The 15553-nt window shown below is 24.9% G+C and overlaps 5 protein-coding genes and 6 non-coding genes across 11 annotated transcripts; 4 read left to right on the top strand and 7 right to left on the bottom strand.

Annotated features, from left to right (window-relative positions):
* Nucleotides 1-443: 443 nt before the first annotated feature.
* DDB_G0284195 (hypothetical protein) lies at nucleotides 444-3221 on the top strand (the record flags this gene model as incomplete). Its single annotated transcript, XM_633545.1, has 3 exons — nucleotides 444-697; nucleotides 797-2525; nucleotides 2640-3221. 3 exons carry the CDS (start codon nucleotides 444-446, stop codon nucleotides 3219-3221), a joined length of 2565 nt encoding a protein of 854 aa, XP_638637.1.
* An 815-nt stretch (nucleotides 3222-4036) lies between these two features.
* Nucleotides 4037-4092, bottom strand: r54. The gene has a single exon.
* Nucleotides 4093-4348: 256 nt separating this feature from the next.
* On the top strand, nucleotides 4349-4406 carry r24B. Its single transcript has one exon.
* A 981-nt stretch (nucleotides 4407-5387) lies between these two features.
* On the bottom strand, nucleotides 5388-6858 carry DDB_G0284193 (hypothetical protein; the record flags this gene model as incomplete). Its single annotated transcript, XM_633544.1, has 4 exons — nucleotides 5388-5791; nucleotides 5868-6150; nucleotides 6283-6556; nucleotides 6851-6858. The coding sequence occupies 4 exons, from the start codon at nucleotides 6856-6858 to the stop codon at nucleotides 5388-5390; spliced, it is 969 nt and encodes a 322-aa protein (XP_638636.1).
* Nucleotides 6859-6958: 100 nt separating this feature from the next.
* On the bottom strand, nucleotides 6959-9163 carry DDB_G0284191 (hypothetical protein; the record flags this gene model as incomplete). The annotated part of the gene is made up of 1 exon (XM_633543.1): nucleotides 6959-9163. One exon carries the CDS (start codon nucleotides 9161-9163, stop codon nucleotides 6959-6961), a length of 2205 nt encoding a protein of 734 aa, XP_638635.1.
* A 590-nt stretch (nucleotides 9164-9753) lies between these two features.
* On the bottom strand, nucleotides 9754-10797 carry DDB_G0284189 (hypothetical protein; the record flags this gene model as incomplete). Its single annotated transcript, XM_633542.1, has 1 exon — nucleotides 9754-10797. The coding sequence occupies one exon, from the start codon at nucleotides 10795-10797 to the stop codon at nucleotides 9754-9756; it is 1044 nt and encodes a 347-aa protein (XP_638634.1).
* Nucleotides 10798-11194: 397 nt separating this feature from the next.
* On the top strand, nucleotides 11195-11251 carry r23A. The gene has a single exon.
* Nucleotides 11252-11798: 547 nt separating this feature from the next.
* Nucleotides 11799-11856, bottom strand: r26. The gene has a single exon.
* Nucleotides 11857-12152: 296 nt separating this feature from the next.
* Nucleotides 12153-12184, bottom strand: r53. Its single transcript has one exon.
* Nucleotides 12185-13056: 872 nt separating this feature from the next.
* Nucleotides 13057-13113, top strand: r23B. The gene has a single exon.
* Nucleotides 13114-13960: 847 nt separating this feature from the next.
* Nucleotides 13961-15553, bottom strand: DDB_G0284305 (hypothetical protein; the record flags this gene model as incomplete). The annotated part of the gene is made up of 1 exon (XM_633541.1): nucleotides 13961-15553. A coding segment is annotated over one exon (1593 nt), but the record flags the coding sequence as incomplete, so codon positions are not given.

Raw genomic sequence — 15553 nt, 5'->3', positions numbered from 1 at the left:
TTTTTTTTAAAATTTTTTTTTTTTTTTAAAATTTTTTTTTTTTTTTTATTTTTTTTTTTATTTTTTTTTTAAATTTCACAGAACCCCAAAAATTTTTTTTTTAAAAAAAATAAAAATAATTCTCAATAACCAAATATATATAATCGATCACTTTTTTTTGTTTTGTTTAATTATTTTTTATTTTATTTTTATTTTTTTTTTTGAAATTTCCCATTCATTTTTTTTTCTTATTTTTAATCTTAATTCTCGAAAATTATTGAAAAAATTAAGGTTGTGGTGAAATTAAAATTTTAATGACTGGCGCCAAATTTTTTTTTTTTTATGATTTTTTTTTTTTTTTTTTTTAATTTTTTTTATTTTTTTATTTTTTTTTTTTAATATTTACTTTCATTTTTTTTATTAATAATATGATATAAAAAAAAACAGAAAAAAAAAAAAAAAGAATGGAAGAATTTTTAATTGGTAATTTAGGATCAGAAAAAATTTTAACATCACTTTCAACAACAACATACCCACTTCAATTTATTAGTCAATTTCAACAAGAGAATGGAATTTCAAAAAAGAGTTTACCAACAGTTTCACCAGTTTTAAATTTATTAGATTTACATCAAATACCGCGTGGTGATTTATATTTAAATCTTTTAAGTTCATTAAAAAAAGATTTATTATTAAAAATTAATACATTAAATAAACATGAGTAAATAAACATTTTTAAATTTATAATAATAATAATAATTTATTTTTTTTTTTTATTTTTTTTTTTTTTACTAATTATTTATTATTTATTTGAAAATAGATTAGAAAAATTATTAGAACAAACATTTCCATATATTGGATTTGAAGAATTACAAGAAATACCAATGAATGTAATGAAAAGATTAACACCAGAAGTACCAGTTGCATTTTTATTGAAATTAGCAGAAGCTGAAGAATTATATGAACAATGTCCAATTGAGGTAAAGAGACAAATTTGGATTGTTAATGAGGAGTTATTTAAAGAAAAGATAAAACCATTGATTAATCAATATATTGAGGATCCTATATTCATTCAAGATATGAATGAGCAATTGTTATTGAGTTCGTCGACTACGGTGGACCCATTATTCGCAGTTTCGCATTTGCCTGCAAAGCGTCGTGAAAACAATTCAGTCTTACAGGAGATGGTGGAGCTGTTTGGCACAAAGTCGCCTGACCTCTACCAAATGTTTATCAATCAGATAAAGCGATCGTTTGCCGATAGTGGTAATTATTTACTTTGTAATTTGCGTGCAGAGATATTGATGGCTATCCACGATAAATCAATCCCTGAGATCTACGACACCGACGCGTCGCATAATATAGCCTGGTGTTTGGACGCCTGCATTAGAGACAACACTCTTGACGCCCGACGTATCAAAGAGATTCAAACTAATCTATCTTCGAGTGTACATCATCAAAACTCTTCAACATTGGGTGATACAGCTATGGTATTTGCAAATCCAATCGCTGTCAATTGTATCGTTAGAAATATTTTAATTCAATTGAAAGAAGTTGTAAAAAGAAAACAAATTCCAAAAGATGATGAATCTATAAAGTTTTTAACTTATCTATTGGTTTTAGCTCTTAAATCTCATGAAATGATTAAAGAATCAAAATTTAAAATTCCACATGTTAAAAAACATATCCTTCAAACTTTTTATCCACTTTTAGCAACTCAAATTTTAGATGATATAACACGTGAACAAACTTCAACAATTTCATTATCATCATCTTCTACTTCTAATACTAGTAGTACAAATCCTGCAAATACAATCTCTTCAAATTTAAATAGTTCATCATCAACAGTTATAAAGGATATAAGTAGTGGTGGTGGTAGTAGTGTTAATAGTGGTGGTAATAGTGGTAATAATAGTGGTGGTGGTACTGGTAATAATACAATAGGTACAAATATTAATAAATCATCAAATAATTTATTATCAATGTCATCTTCAACTTCACCAGTTTTAGAATCAACTTCATTAATGAGTGTATCAGAATTTCAAGATTTAGAAAATTGTTATTTAAAATATGAAGTTTGTAAAAAAATAACCTTATCTTATATTATAAATAGAGCATTGGATAAAGATTTAATTAGTGTTGATAGATATTTAAAATTCATTTATAAATTAATTTTACAAGATAATAATATAACTGAATCAACTCCAAATCCTACAATTCAATCTCCAACTGTATCATCAGTTGATACAACAACAACAACAACAACAACGAATCAATCTGATACATCTAATACTACACCAACACCAACAACAACAACAACAACAGCAACAACCACTACAACTACACAATCAACAGAAGATAGTACATACGAACAATTATCAAATGTTGATATTTATAAATACTTTGGAAATGATTTTATACAGTCAATGGTTTCTCAAGTTTTACAAGTTAAAGAACAAAGATTTAATTCAATCATTATAGATTCATTTTTATTTAAATTTAGATTTTTACCATTCATTCAAAAACAATTAATTAGATATTTGTTAGAGGTATTGTTATATAATTATAATTGATATTTATTTTTATTTTTTAAAATGTATTAATATTGACATTTTATTTTTAAAACCTTTTTTTTTTTTTTTTTTTTTTTTTTTTTTTAATAGAATCATACAAGAATGAATCAAAGAGAATTTATTCATTTTATTCAAAAATTATATAATAGTGTATTATCAACTTATAAAAAACAACAACAACAACAACAACAACAACAAACAATTGAAGGAAATAACAATGTAAATAAAAAATTATTGGATGATATAGTTCATTCTACTAGATTATTAATCGATAAAACCAGTCAAAGATATAATGAAAAGATAGCATTGTCACTATACGAATTTTATAAATTAAATCAAAAACAATTCCTTTCACCAACTTTAACCAATCAGCAACAACAACATCAACATTTATTACAACAACATTCACAATTATCTCAACCAATTGATAAAATGGTTTCACCAACATTGTCTTCTTCTGAATTAATTAGTGCACCATCTTCAACTTCTTCAGTATCAAATAATACTGGCTCAAATATTACAAGCGCACCACCATCTTCAACTGAATCTCCAATGGAAACTAGTTCAAATAATATTAATAATAATAGTAATAATAATAACAACAACAATAGTAGTAGTAGTAGTAGTAGTAATGCTCCAATGGACACAACATCTGATTCAAATTGGGATTAAAAAAAAAATAAATAAAATTATTTAGTAAATTTTTTTTTTTTTAAAAAAATTATTATATTATTTGAGATAATTATTTTTAATTTTATATTTATAAATAAAAGGTCAAATGATCATTTGAATTGATTGTTCAGAGTTGTTTTCACAATGTTTGAAATGAAAAGATTTTTATGAAATGAAAAGATTTTTATAAAACATTCATTACTTGTAATGATTGTCCCTCTATCCTCTAGACCCTTGATAACATTTAGATGTGTTTATTAAAGGATAAATACATTTATTACTTCTTATGCCTCAATTTAAAATGATGAAGATAATATTAAAATTTATCTTCGCTCATTAAAAAAAAAAAAAAAATTAATTAGCTTGGCAAATCTCTATTGAATTTTTACCATTTTTTTATTGTTAAATACCTTTTATTTTTCTTTTTATAACACAAATAAAAAAAAAAGTGGTGAAAATAATTCCAGTTTTAAATAAACAATTTGATTTTTTGTTTCCAAAAGTTTTAATTTCTTATTTATACCTTTATTTTGTAAATAAATTAAAAAAGTGTTATTTTGTGATAAAATTGAATAATAAGAATAATAAATAATATTAATATTTATTTTAGAAAATTAATTAATTAAAGAAAATAATTAAAAAAATTAAAAAAACTATTTTTTATAATTATCATTTTATTATTTAATCTTATAAAATATTAAAAAAACTTCAATTAACATAGGATTTTTCTCATCAATAATTACCGATTCGCATTTGGTAAATCTAAAAATTAAAAAATATACTTGAAATTATTAAATGAAAGAAAAAAAAAAAGACAGTTGACAAAGGATTTCTTTTGCATGTTGAGTAATAGAATTGCTGTAGGATTAACTTAATTGTTTGTGATTACATTCACATTTCAAATAAAATTCAAATATTCTTTTTTTCGGAATTTAATAACCAAATAAAAATTTGTGGGATAGATAGTTCAACAAAATTCAATTCTTAAATAATTACCAAATATTCGAATTTAATTAGAGTTTTTTTTTTTTTTTTTTTATATTGAAATCCCACAAAATTATTTTTCACTCCAAATTTCTTAAATAATTAATTTTTTCAATCTTTTTTTAAATGTGTAAAACATTTAAGTTGACCTTACAGCAAATCTTACAGTTCCTTCATTCTAAGAAAACCCTCCGTCAACTGTCTTTTTAATTAATTAATTATTTATTTATTTAATTATTTATTTAGGATAACCTCTCATTTTAAAAAGTCATTAGCAATAATATGTTTTTTTTTTAGTTTTTTAGTTTTTTCTAAGATTAGATAATTAAAAAATTAAATAAAAAAATTTAGTGGTTAAATAAATAATTATGACCCTAGAAATTTTTTTTAACTAATTTTTTAAAATTAAAACTCATCAAACTAATTAATTATAGTTTATTTCCTTTAATGGATAAACACCGATTAATCAATATAAAAAAAAAATAATAAATAATTTTTTTATTTTTTTATTTTTTTTTTTAATTTAATAATTAAAATATTAAAGTATATATTAAATTAGTAAATAAACATTAATATTATTTATAATAATATGATGTACATAATATTTATCAATAAAATTATTATCACACTTTTATTTTTATTTTTTTATTTTTTCTTCTAAACTTCTTTTATTGCAAGTAGGTTTCTGTAGATATAATATAGTTTTTGTTGATGTAAATAGGGATGTCACATTACCATTTCCATTTACATTACCATTATAAAAAAATAAAAAAAAAATAAAAAAATAAAATAAAAAAGACATTTCAGGTATCAGATCGAGTTTAGGTTATTTAAATGTTTTTTTTAATGCTGATACTTCTCAGCGCATTATGTACTCAATCTGAGGTTGATTTCAATCAGTTCCTTGGTGATACGAGTATTGCAGAATGATATGAACGTTGCCGTTCTTAACATTGAGGTGCAGATTTATAAGAACGTTGCCGCTCTTTTTAATTTGTATTCTGGTGTCTGAATAGGTTTTATACTCGATGTCTTGATATGCCCGTTGAAAATATATTTAATTCAAATTTAAAAATGGTATTGATATTTGATTAAAACTTTTTATGGGTTTTTGGGAAAAAAAAAAAAATTTAGAAAAAAAAAAAAAAAATAAATAGTTGTGAAACTTTTTTATTTATTTATTTATTTCAATTTAATTGTATTATCAAGTCTTTTATTTAATTCTTTAAAATTTGCTAACATTTTTTCTTGACCACCAAAAAAAGTGAGGTAAAATGGGATACCAAACATTGGGTCACCTGAAAATAAAAAAGGTGCACCATTCCCTAATAAAAGTGTAATAGAAACACCAGATGTAATTTGGATACCTGTTGCTTTCATTATATCTTCTGAGTTGGCATTTTTTATTTTTGATAAATGAATATCCATTGGGTCAACCAATGTTGGAATAATGAATTGTGATTGTTGTTTTTTTGTTTCTCTTAAAAGATAATTGTTACAAATTTCATCCAATTGGTGACCTAAGATTGACCCAATACTAACTTGAATATTTGCATGTGTCATTGCTAAAACTGCTTCCATTTCTACTCTTTTTTTAATGTGATTCGTGAATATCCTTTCCAATTTTTGGTAAATTATGGAGGTGTACTAGAATTTTCTTACCACAAGACAACAAGACATCGTACTCAAAATCTTTATGAGAGAATGCCGGATCGAATTTATATGATAACATTTGAGATCCTGTGTTGAATCTCCTAAACTCGACTACTACCCTTTCTTTTGGTGTTAATTTTCCAAGGTCATGAAGTTCAATATAGTTTGATAATGTTGGATCTTTTGTTTGTGACTTTTTATATGATGATTTTGTATCATTTTTTGTGGATGAGTAAGGGAAAAAATAACTACCTATTAATAATCCCATACCAAGTGATAAAAATTCCATCGTCTTTATTTATATTTTTCTCTTTAGTGCTTCAGATAATTTTTCATTGTTATTAATACTTTGAGATTTTTCTTCATTTGTTGATTTTTCGAATTTAAATGAGTTTATTTTATGAGTTGTTGCAACACTATTCACGAATGCCATTGCTAAACGAAGTTCGACACCTGACCTGAAAAGTTCATATTTTATAGTTAATTCCTGCCATATATCTTTGACCTCATCCCATGCATTAAAAGCATTTTCACCATGTCCTTCTAAATTTAATTTGTTTAAAAATGGTACATCTTTGTGAACTGATTCTAATCCTTTGTTGTCATAATCCAAAAGACCTTTGCAACCTTCATTTGATCTTGTGATGATAACATTTCTTCCATTTTTTGATTTTCTATTACCAATTCTTGTGTTGATGCTTTATTCGGAATATCAGGACCTGTTACACCTTTTAATTAATGAAAATTCCTAAATGAAACATATTTTCTTACCTCTGCTTGTCTTTTTTTATCATTCACGATTGGAACAGTTTTTTCTTCTTTTTCCTATTTTTTTGATGCTGCTCTTGGTTTTTTAATATCTGTTGGTTGCTTTGGTTCATTGTCCTTTTGTTTTAAAATATCTTTATCTTCTTTTTTTAAGGGAAAATGCATTTTTCCTTAAAAATTCTTTTCTGATCGTGTCAGAATTATGTACTGTAATTTCTTCAAACTCTTCCATTTTTAAAAATTAAATTAAAATTATAATAAATAAATAAATAAAAAAAAATTATTTTATAATTTTTTAAAATATTAAAAAAAAAAAACAGTTTATTTTAGAATTAATTAATTTGTGACGATAAGAACTCCCTATGGGTTTTAATAAATGGATCATTTAGTAACATTGTACCAGGAACTTCAACATTTAGAATTGGATCAACTTCATCACCCCATCCCTTAAAATAAGTACTATCACCATTTGTTCTTAAGAAACTCTTATGAATATGTTCTATAACTTCAAAGACATGTGTATCAATTTCTTCAAAAGGGTTCACTCGTTTTTGTTTAGTTAAGGTTAAATGTGATATTAATTCATTTGGTTCAGATATACCAAGGGATAGATATCTTTCACAAAGTGTATCAATTTGTTTGGGTGTGAATAAAGAAATGTTCTTGTTTAAAAATTCATAAACAAACTGATACTCATTACTTGAGAGACTGATAGACGATCTATTTCCTGATGTGGTATAAAGATATTTAAAACCACCAGCTTGATAAATATAAGTTATCAAATTATTACTTGTGATAATATTTTCACAAACCAAACGTTGAGGAGATTTTTCAGATGCAACCAATTCACCGTTAACTTCGTTACTTGATGGATAAGTGTCCGATATCCATTGGTTGAATCTCTCGGTTATTTTACTAATTGGTAATCTTGAGGGCCAATGATAATTATTATTTTCATCCCTCAATATACCTCCATCAAGAATACATGACATCAAGAATTTATTAATGTATAAACTAACACTATCATCCTGGTTATCATTTCTGTTAGATCTGATAACATTTGAAGTGGTAGAATATGCATTAATGGATGGATTAGATATTTCTACACCACCGTTGCCAAAATTATCCAAAGATACATCGAACAACATACGAGTGAAAAGTTTTACATCAAAATTTTCAATACTATTGTGCAAATTTTTAAAATAATTTGTTTGACCGACTGCGACTGGAGAGCACACTAATAATTGAACACAACTTTGACCTTTCTGGATTTTATTTGAGGTTGTACAGCAGATGAATCTGAGCCTATTAATTTCTTTTTTTTTACCCTTGTATTTTTGAGTAATAACCATTTCTCTACCTGTCAAGAGAGATTTAAATCTCTCACGCTCCAAGTATTTAGGTGAAAGTTCATCAACAGCAACAAACAACCGACCATTTAAATGATGATTAAAATGACCCAAAACGTCTTCGGCACTATTAGCAAAGAAACTATTCTTATCAGAGAATAATTTTAATAAAACTCTTGTTGGTAACGATTTACCACAACCTTGTTGACCGAAAATTACTAAATGTTTACTAAGTTTGGTATTAGGAGCAAATAGAGATATTGTAAACCAGGATAAAACATATTGGAATAATGGGACATAACTATCACACCAAACAACATAAATATGAAAAAGAATTTTCATTATGTTTTTATCATTTCTCCACCCAACCTTTAAACCCAAATCATCGATCTCATCTCTTCTTGGTTCAAACGACTCTGGATGGAAACCCGTAAATTGATTGAATGCACCGGACCACTCATCTAAACCATCAACAATTTCACACTGGTCCAATGCGCCATGTGGTTCATAAATTAAATTATTGACTCTGTAACCAAGTGTTGAAGATCTGAAAAAACCCAAAATATCAATAGATTTTGTGCTCTCTTTGTAGTTTGATTTCAAATGACATCTTATAAATATTTCTTCCCATTCACTATATGTATAACCACATCTACCCGTTGGATAATAATAATTCTCTGAATCTTTGAAATATTCCATAACTTCAATTGCTAAACCAAATTTAATTCTATTTAAACCCAAATCGGTTACCAAATCCACATCATAGATCATATTATCTGTCATTGGCTCGGTAGGTACAGATTCTAATTTGTTGTTTGATATTCCATCATTTAAACCAAGAATATTTTTAATTGTTGATTCGTTTATCTCTTCCAAAACATAAGAAACATTTCCTGTATTTTTATCCTTGAAACCAATGGTTTTAACAAAAAATTTATTTTCAGATGTATTGAAAACAAATTTTAAAGAAAGAATTTTTAAGATTGTAAAAACAGCAATACTGACATCAATTTTACAAGTACAAAGAGCCGTTTCCACCATGGTAATAGCCCTTTTCGTATCAATATCAAAATATTCTTCTTCCCCATTATTTGGATCTAAATTAAAACCTACATTATATGGTTTATTAAATTTTTCTTCTTTTAAAAAGTTAACTCTATCTTCGATCCTGGCTCTTTTGTTGGACATTTTTTTTTTTTGATGAATAATTATTTTTTTTTTTTAAAAATTTATATTTTTTTTTTTTTTGAAAAAAATATTTTATGGTGAATTTTTATGGTTATAAAATTTCACCATAAAATTTCACCATAAAAATTTCACCATAAAATTTCACCATAAAAATTTCACCATAAAATTTCATGTTGTAGGGAATTTTTTTTGAAATTTCGCTTTCTAAACGGCAGTGAATTTTTACACTAAAATACGCTGTTTATGTATGGTGTAAAAATTCACTAAATTTTTTTTTTTTTTATAATTAAATTAAAAAACAATTTATTTAATCAGAAAAATAAAAAACCAATTTTATTCAGTTATTTGCTTGTTATTTATTTTTTTATAACAAAAAAATTTAGTTTGCGCCATTTTTTTTTTTTTTTTTTTTTTTTTTTTTTTTTTTTTTTTTTTTTTTTCAATTACAACATGAAATTTCACCATAAAAAAAGTAATTTTTTAATTTTTATTTTTTTTTATTTTTTTTTTTTTTTGCCATAAAAAAAAAACAACTTTTTATTTACAAATTTTTATATTTTATTTTTTTTTATTTTGTTTTATTTTTTAATTTACAAATTGGCGAATGGTACAATTTCTATTAATTTTTTTTTTGAGTGTTCTTTGTGGTTAAATTCTGCAAATAAATGAAAATTTCCATTTATTTGATCTTGTAACAAAGGTCTATAATTTAATAGAATATGGTCATTATTTTTAATATCGTCTATATCTACAGCTATTATTAAATAAAAGGGTAAATTCTCATTTTCAATATTCTTAAAACGACCGATACAAATAACAAAAGTACTTGATTTATAAAGAGGAAACGATTTGAAAACATGTAGGTATGGTTCAGCGAAAAGCTCTGGAACGGAAGCAGACATTGGAATATCATTCAAATCGGCAGGAAATATTTTTAAATTATTGATGATTGGTTTAAAAATCAATGGCTCTATTTCATCTGATATCTCTCTATTTATGATTTGGTAATCATATGTTGGTGGTACATTTATTATTTGGGTGGGTTCGCCGAGGTACGCAGTTGGAGTTGGATCTGTGAGAAAAGAAAATGTCATTGATTCTTCATTGCCTCTTACATTGTTAAGTGGATTTATTATTTGTGGTTGTATAAGGAGTGCTGGATCCATACCAATACATTCACATATTTTGTAATATTCATTTTGGTCGAAGTTTTTTGAACTGAAATTTTTACGGTTAGAATGAACGCACATGGGACAAATGATCATTAAATAATTTGAAATATCATTATTCATTTTTGGAAATCCAAGTTTAAGTTCTTTAAGTATCTTTAAAATTTTATGTGCTGGTGCGTGTCCAAGATGATAATGTAAGAAATAAGCATGTCCCCAAAAATCTGAAAACGACGCGTATACTGAAATTTTGATGGTATTTTTGGATGCACCCTTTAAACACAAATTGTCACCTTGTAAACAATTAATATTATAACCATAATTATCTTGGATTGTTGTGAAGGAAATATTATTATCATATACTTTTTCTTTGATTTTAAATGGGGTGAAAGTATCTTTATCTTTTAAAAAATTATTTATTTTATAAATTATTTCTTTTGTTAAGCTAACTGGCTTGGTGGACATTTTTAATTTGAAAGTGCAGCACAAAAAAATATTATCGACTTTTTCATGATAAAATTTTTTTTTTTTATTTTTTTTTAATTTTTTTTTTTTTTTATTTTTTTTTTAATTTTTTTATATTTTTTTGCATCTCGATCATTCCGATCCTCTTTCTGATATTTTATCGAATATTACACCATCTGGTGAAGCAGCGAATCTTTGATCATCTTATAAGAATAAAGACCCTTTTCGATAACTTTATTCCCATTTGCTTCTTCCAAACAAAATTAATTATTTTTTATTAATTTAATAAGAAAATAAAAAAATTTAGGAGGATTGGATCCCATAATTCTATTTTTAATTTTAATGTTTTCAATTTTATATGTTTATATCATTTTAAGAAAATGTGAGAAACATTAAAGTTGACCTTACAGCAAATCTAACATTTCCTTACATTCAAAGAAACCTTCGTCAACTGTCATTTTTATATCAATTAAAAGCCAGTGGTGTATTTTATCAAAAAAAAAAAAAAAAAAAAAAAAAAAATTAATTATTTAATCTTTAAAAAATAAAAATCAGCAACCATTTTTTATTTACAAACATCCAAATTTAGGTCTGAAATATTAATAATTTTTAGTGAGTTTGGACATTAAAGGCAAAAAAAATAGTAGAAGTAGTAGTAGTAATGCTCCAATGGATACAACATCTGATTCAAATTGGGATTAAAAAAAAAAAAAAAATTATTTAGTAAATTAATTTCTTATTCATACCTTTATTTTGTAATAAAATTTAATAAAGTAACTTTGTGATAAAATTAAACAATAAGTAGAAATAATATTTTAATATATTTATTATTTAATTAATTTAAAAAAAGATTAAAAAATTTAAAAAATTATTTATTATCATTTTTTAATTTAATCTTATTAAATTTTAAAAAAACTTAAATTAACATATATTATTGCTCAAGAATTAAATACAAGAGTTAATGATGGTAATACAAAATAAATAATTAATTAATAAAAAGACAGTTGACGGAAGGTTTTCTTAGAATGAAGGAACTGTAAGATTTGCTGTAAGGTCAACTTAAATGTTTGCACATTTAAAAAAAGATTGAAATAATTAATTATTTAAGAAATTTTAAATAAAAAATAATTTTGTGGGATAGTATTAACTAATAAAAAAAACAAACTTTTTTTTAATTTCTTGTTAAATTGTCAAGAATTTTTTTTTTTTTTTTTTTTTTTTTTTTTTTTTTTTTTTTTTAACCAAAAAATAGGATTTTTCTCATCAATAATTACCAATTTGCATTTTGTAAATCTAAAAATTTAAATTTAGACTTGAAATAATATTAATTGAAAGAAAAAAAAAAAAAAAAAAGACAGTTGACGAAGGTTTCTTTTGTAGGATCAACTTAATTGTTTTGAGATTAAAATCACATTTCAAAAATTTTTTTTTTTTTTTTAATTTAATAAATATTAAAATATATATTAATAAATAAATTAGTAAATATAAAGTAATATTATTTATAGTAATATGACGTACATTTATAATTATTTATTATCATCAATAAAATTATTATCACTTTTTTTTTATTTTTATTTTTTTTCTTCTTAAACTTCTTTTATTGCAATTAGTTTTCTTTAGATATAATAAAGTTTTAGTTGGTGTAAACAAGGATGTCACATTATCATTTCCATTTCTATTACCATTATAAAAAAATTAAATAAAATAATAATAAAATAAAAAAGACATTTCAGTTATCAGATCGAGTTTATTGTTTGTAGATTTTTAGTCTCTACTAACTGGTTGGGATTTTAAGACTCACCACTATGGTCTAAATGTTTTTTTTAATGCTGTTACTTCTCAGCATTTTTTTAACCATCAGAGGATGATTTTGCAACCATTCCTCTAATGATTTGTTAAGTGCAGATTGATATGAACGTTGCCGCTCAAATTAATTTGTATTCTGGAGTCTGAATAGGTTTTAAACTCGATGTCCTGATATGCCCGTCGAAAATATATTTAATTCAAATTTAAAAATGGTATTGATATTTGATTAAAACTTTTTATGGGTTTTTGAGAAAAAAAAAAAAAAAATTGAGAAAAAAAAAAAAAAAAAAAAAAAAAAAAAAAAGAATTTTCAAACAAAATTAATTATTTTTTATTAATTAAATAAGAAAATAAAAGATTTGAGGAGGATTGGATCCCATATTTCTATTTTTAATTTTAATGTTTCAATTTTATATGTTTATATCATTTTAAGAAAATGTGAGAAACATTAAAGTTGACCTTACAGCAAATCTAACATTTCCTTACATTCAAAGAAACCTTCGTCAACTGTCTTTTTTATATCAATTAAAAGCCAGGTGGTGTATTTTGTCAAAAAAAAAAATTAATTATTTAATCTTTAAAAAATAAAAATCAGCAACCATTTTTTATTTACAAACATCCAAATCTAGGTCTGAAATATTAATTATTTTTAGTGAGTTTGGACATTAAAGGCAAAAGAAATAGTAGTAGTAGTAGTAGTAATGCTCCAATGGATACAACATCTGATTCAAATTGGGATTAAAAAAAAAAAAAAAATTATTATGTAAATTTTTTTTTTTTAAAAAAATTATTATATTATTAGAGATAATTAATTTTAATTTTATATTTATAAATAAAAGGTCAAATTATCATTTGAATAGATTGTTTAGAGTTGTTTTCACAATGTTTGGAATGAAAAGATTTTTATGAGAAATCCAATTTTTTTTTAAAGTATTCATTACTTGTAATGATTGTCCCTCTATCCTCTAGACCCTTGATAAAATTTAGGTGTGTTTGTTAAAGGATAAATACATTTATTACTTCTAATTTCACAATTTTAAATGATGAGGATAATATTGAAATTTATCTTTGCGCATTAAAAAAAAAAAAAAATTAATTAGCTTGGCAAATCTTGTGAATTTTTACCATTTTTTTTATTTTTAAATACCTTTAATTTTTTTTTTTTATAACAAAAAATGTGGTGAAAATAATTCCAGTTTTAAATAAACAATTTGGTTTTTTTTTTTTTTTTTTTTTTTTTTTTTTTTTTTTTTTTAATATTGGATTAACAAGATTGATATATGTCCATCTGTGTTAATACGAGTTTTATTTAATATTTATTTAAAGGCTTATCATTTAAGCTGAAGGGTTATTTTAATCATATGAATTGATCAAAAGATATAATATTTGGGAGAGATGATTCTGGAATACAATAGTAATTAGCTGTTGTTTTTCTTAGCTTGATCGTTGAAGTGAGAAGGATCTTAGGATCTTTGAAGTTATTATGGTCTTTTGCTGATAAGTTTTTCAGATCTTTTGCTTTTTTGATGTATTCTAGAGTGGCCAATTTGTGCCATTTCTTTAGAAGGGAGCTGTATGATAGTGATTCATCTGTTAAAGGATCTTCACTGTATATTTGATTGCAAATCCAAATCCAAATGTTGTGGAGGATAAGGGCCATTAGGTTTCTATATGCGAATGATCTAGTTAGATCATAGTCTATTGCTTTATAGTTCCATTCAAAGTATTCTTTGTGGAATCTGAGGTTGGCGTAATCTGCATTCACTTCTTGATCTTTTTTGGCTATCGGTGATAATTTTGGAGTTATTCTATTAATGAAATTGTTATTTTGCCTAATTCTTGTATGGTGCCAGTTTTTACCTTTGCCTGTGGTAATATAGATGAAATTTTTGAGTTTATTTATTTTTATGAATTGTTTTGTTTTCTTGCATGAGAAGAACAGGTGACCGTATGGGTCTTTGCTCATATCTTCTTTGCAGAGTGGGCATTGTTTGTTGTGAAGGTAGTTTATTGGAAGGCATCTGGCATGGAATCTAAACATTGTGTCTCTTGTTTTAGGGTCTTTTATCTTCAGTATGTTGTTGAAGAGTTGATTATAGCTGTAGCCTCTTAAGTTTAGAGATGATTGGAATTCCGTTTTAGGGATGGTTGGATTTTGGTCTTGAATTGTGGTATACCATTCTGCCAGTGAAAGTGGTTGTCCATTTTCGTTTTTTATGGATGTGAGATTATTGTTGAAGATTGCTTTTTTTATTCTTATTTTGTTCCATTCGTCTAAGTTTTCTTTTAGGTATCTGGATGTGAATTTGTTTTTTTGGATCTGATATTCCCAGCTTTTGTGATGAGATGAGTTTGTTTGTTTGGTTTCTAGTGCTAGGATGAACTGGTTTATGATCCAAAGTTTCTGCGCCAGTTGTCTCAATTCTATATTCCAAATGTTCCAGCCCCCTACATTTAGTGGGTATCTTGCTCTTTTGGTTCTCATTAAATTAATAACTTGAAATCCACTAGCATTTTTGTTGTTAGGTGCCGATAAAAACCATTCGACCAATTTATTGATTTGGTTTAATTCCTCTTCCTTAAAGTTCTCTACATATGAATAGTAGGTTAATTTAGAGAGTGCGAATGCTTTGAGGATGTTGGTTTTGGTTTTGATTGTTGAGTCAGTGGTTTTCCATAGTACTAAGGATGATCTTATTGTGTTTAATATTTCTGGCATTTTTCTTGTTATCCCTTTGCCTGTGAAGAAGTATCCCAAGTATCTTTCTGGATTTGTAGATATTGGAATTCTTTGGTTGGTATTGTCTGGGTTGCCTATAAGAATTGATGAAGATTTGTCGATGTTTAGTTTTGAGGAAGTGGCTTTGCAAAATGAATTGAAGTGTTGTAGTACTAATTCAAGTTGTTGAGAGTCTGGGACCATTGAAGCCGAATCGTCTGCAAAGCTTTG

This window comes from Dictyostelium discoideum (genome assembly GCF_000004695.1).
Source record: "Dictyostelium discoideum AX4 chromosome 4 chromosome, whole genome shotgun sequence".
NCBI classification, from domain to species: Eukaryota; Evosea; class Eumycetozoa; order Dictyosteliales; family Dictyosteliaceae; genus Dictyostelium; species Dictyostelium discoideum.
This window is presented reverse-complemented; position numbering and strand designations above follow the sequence as displayed.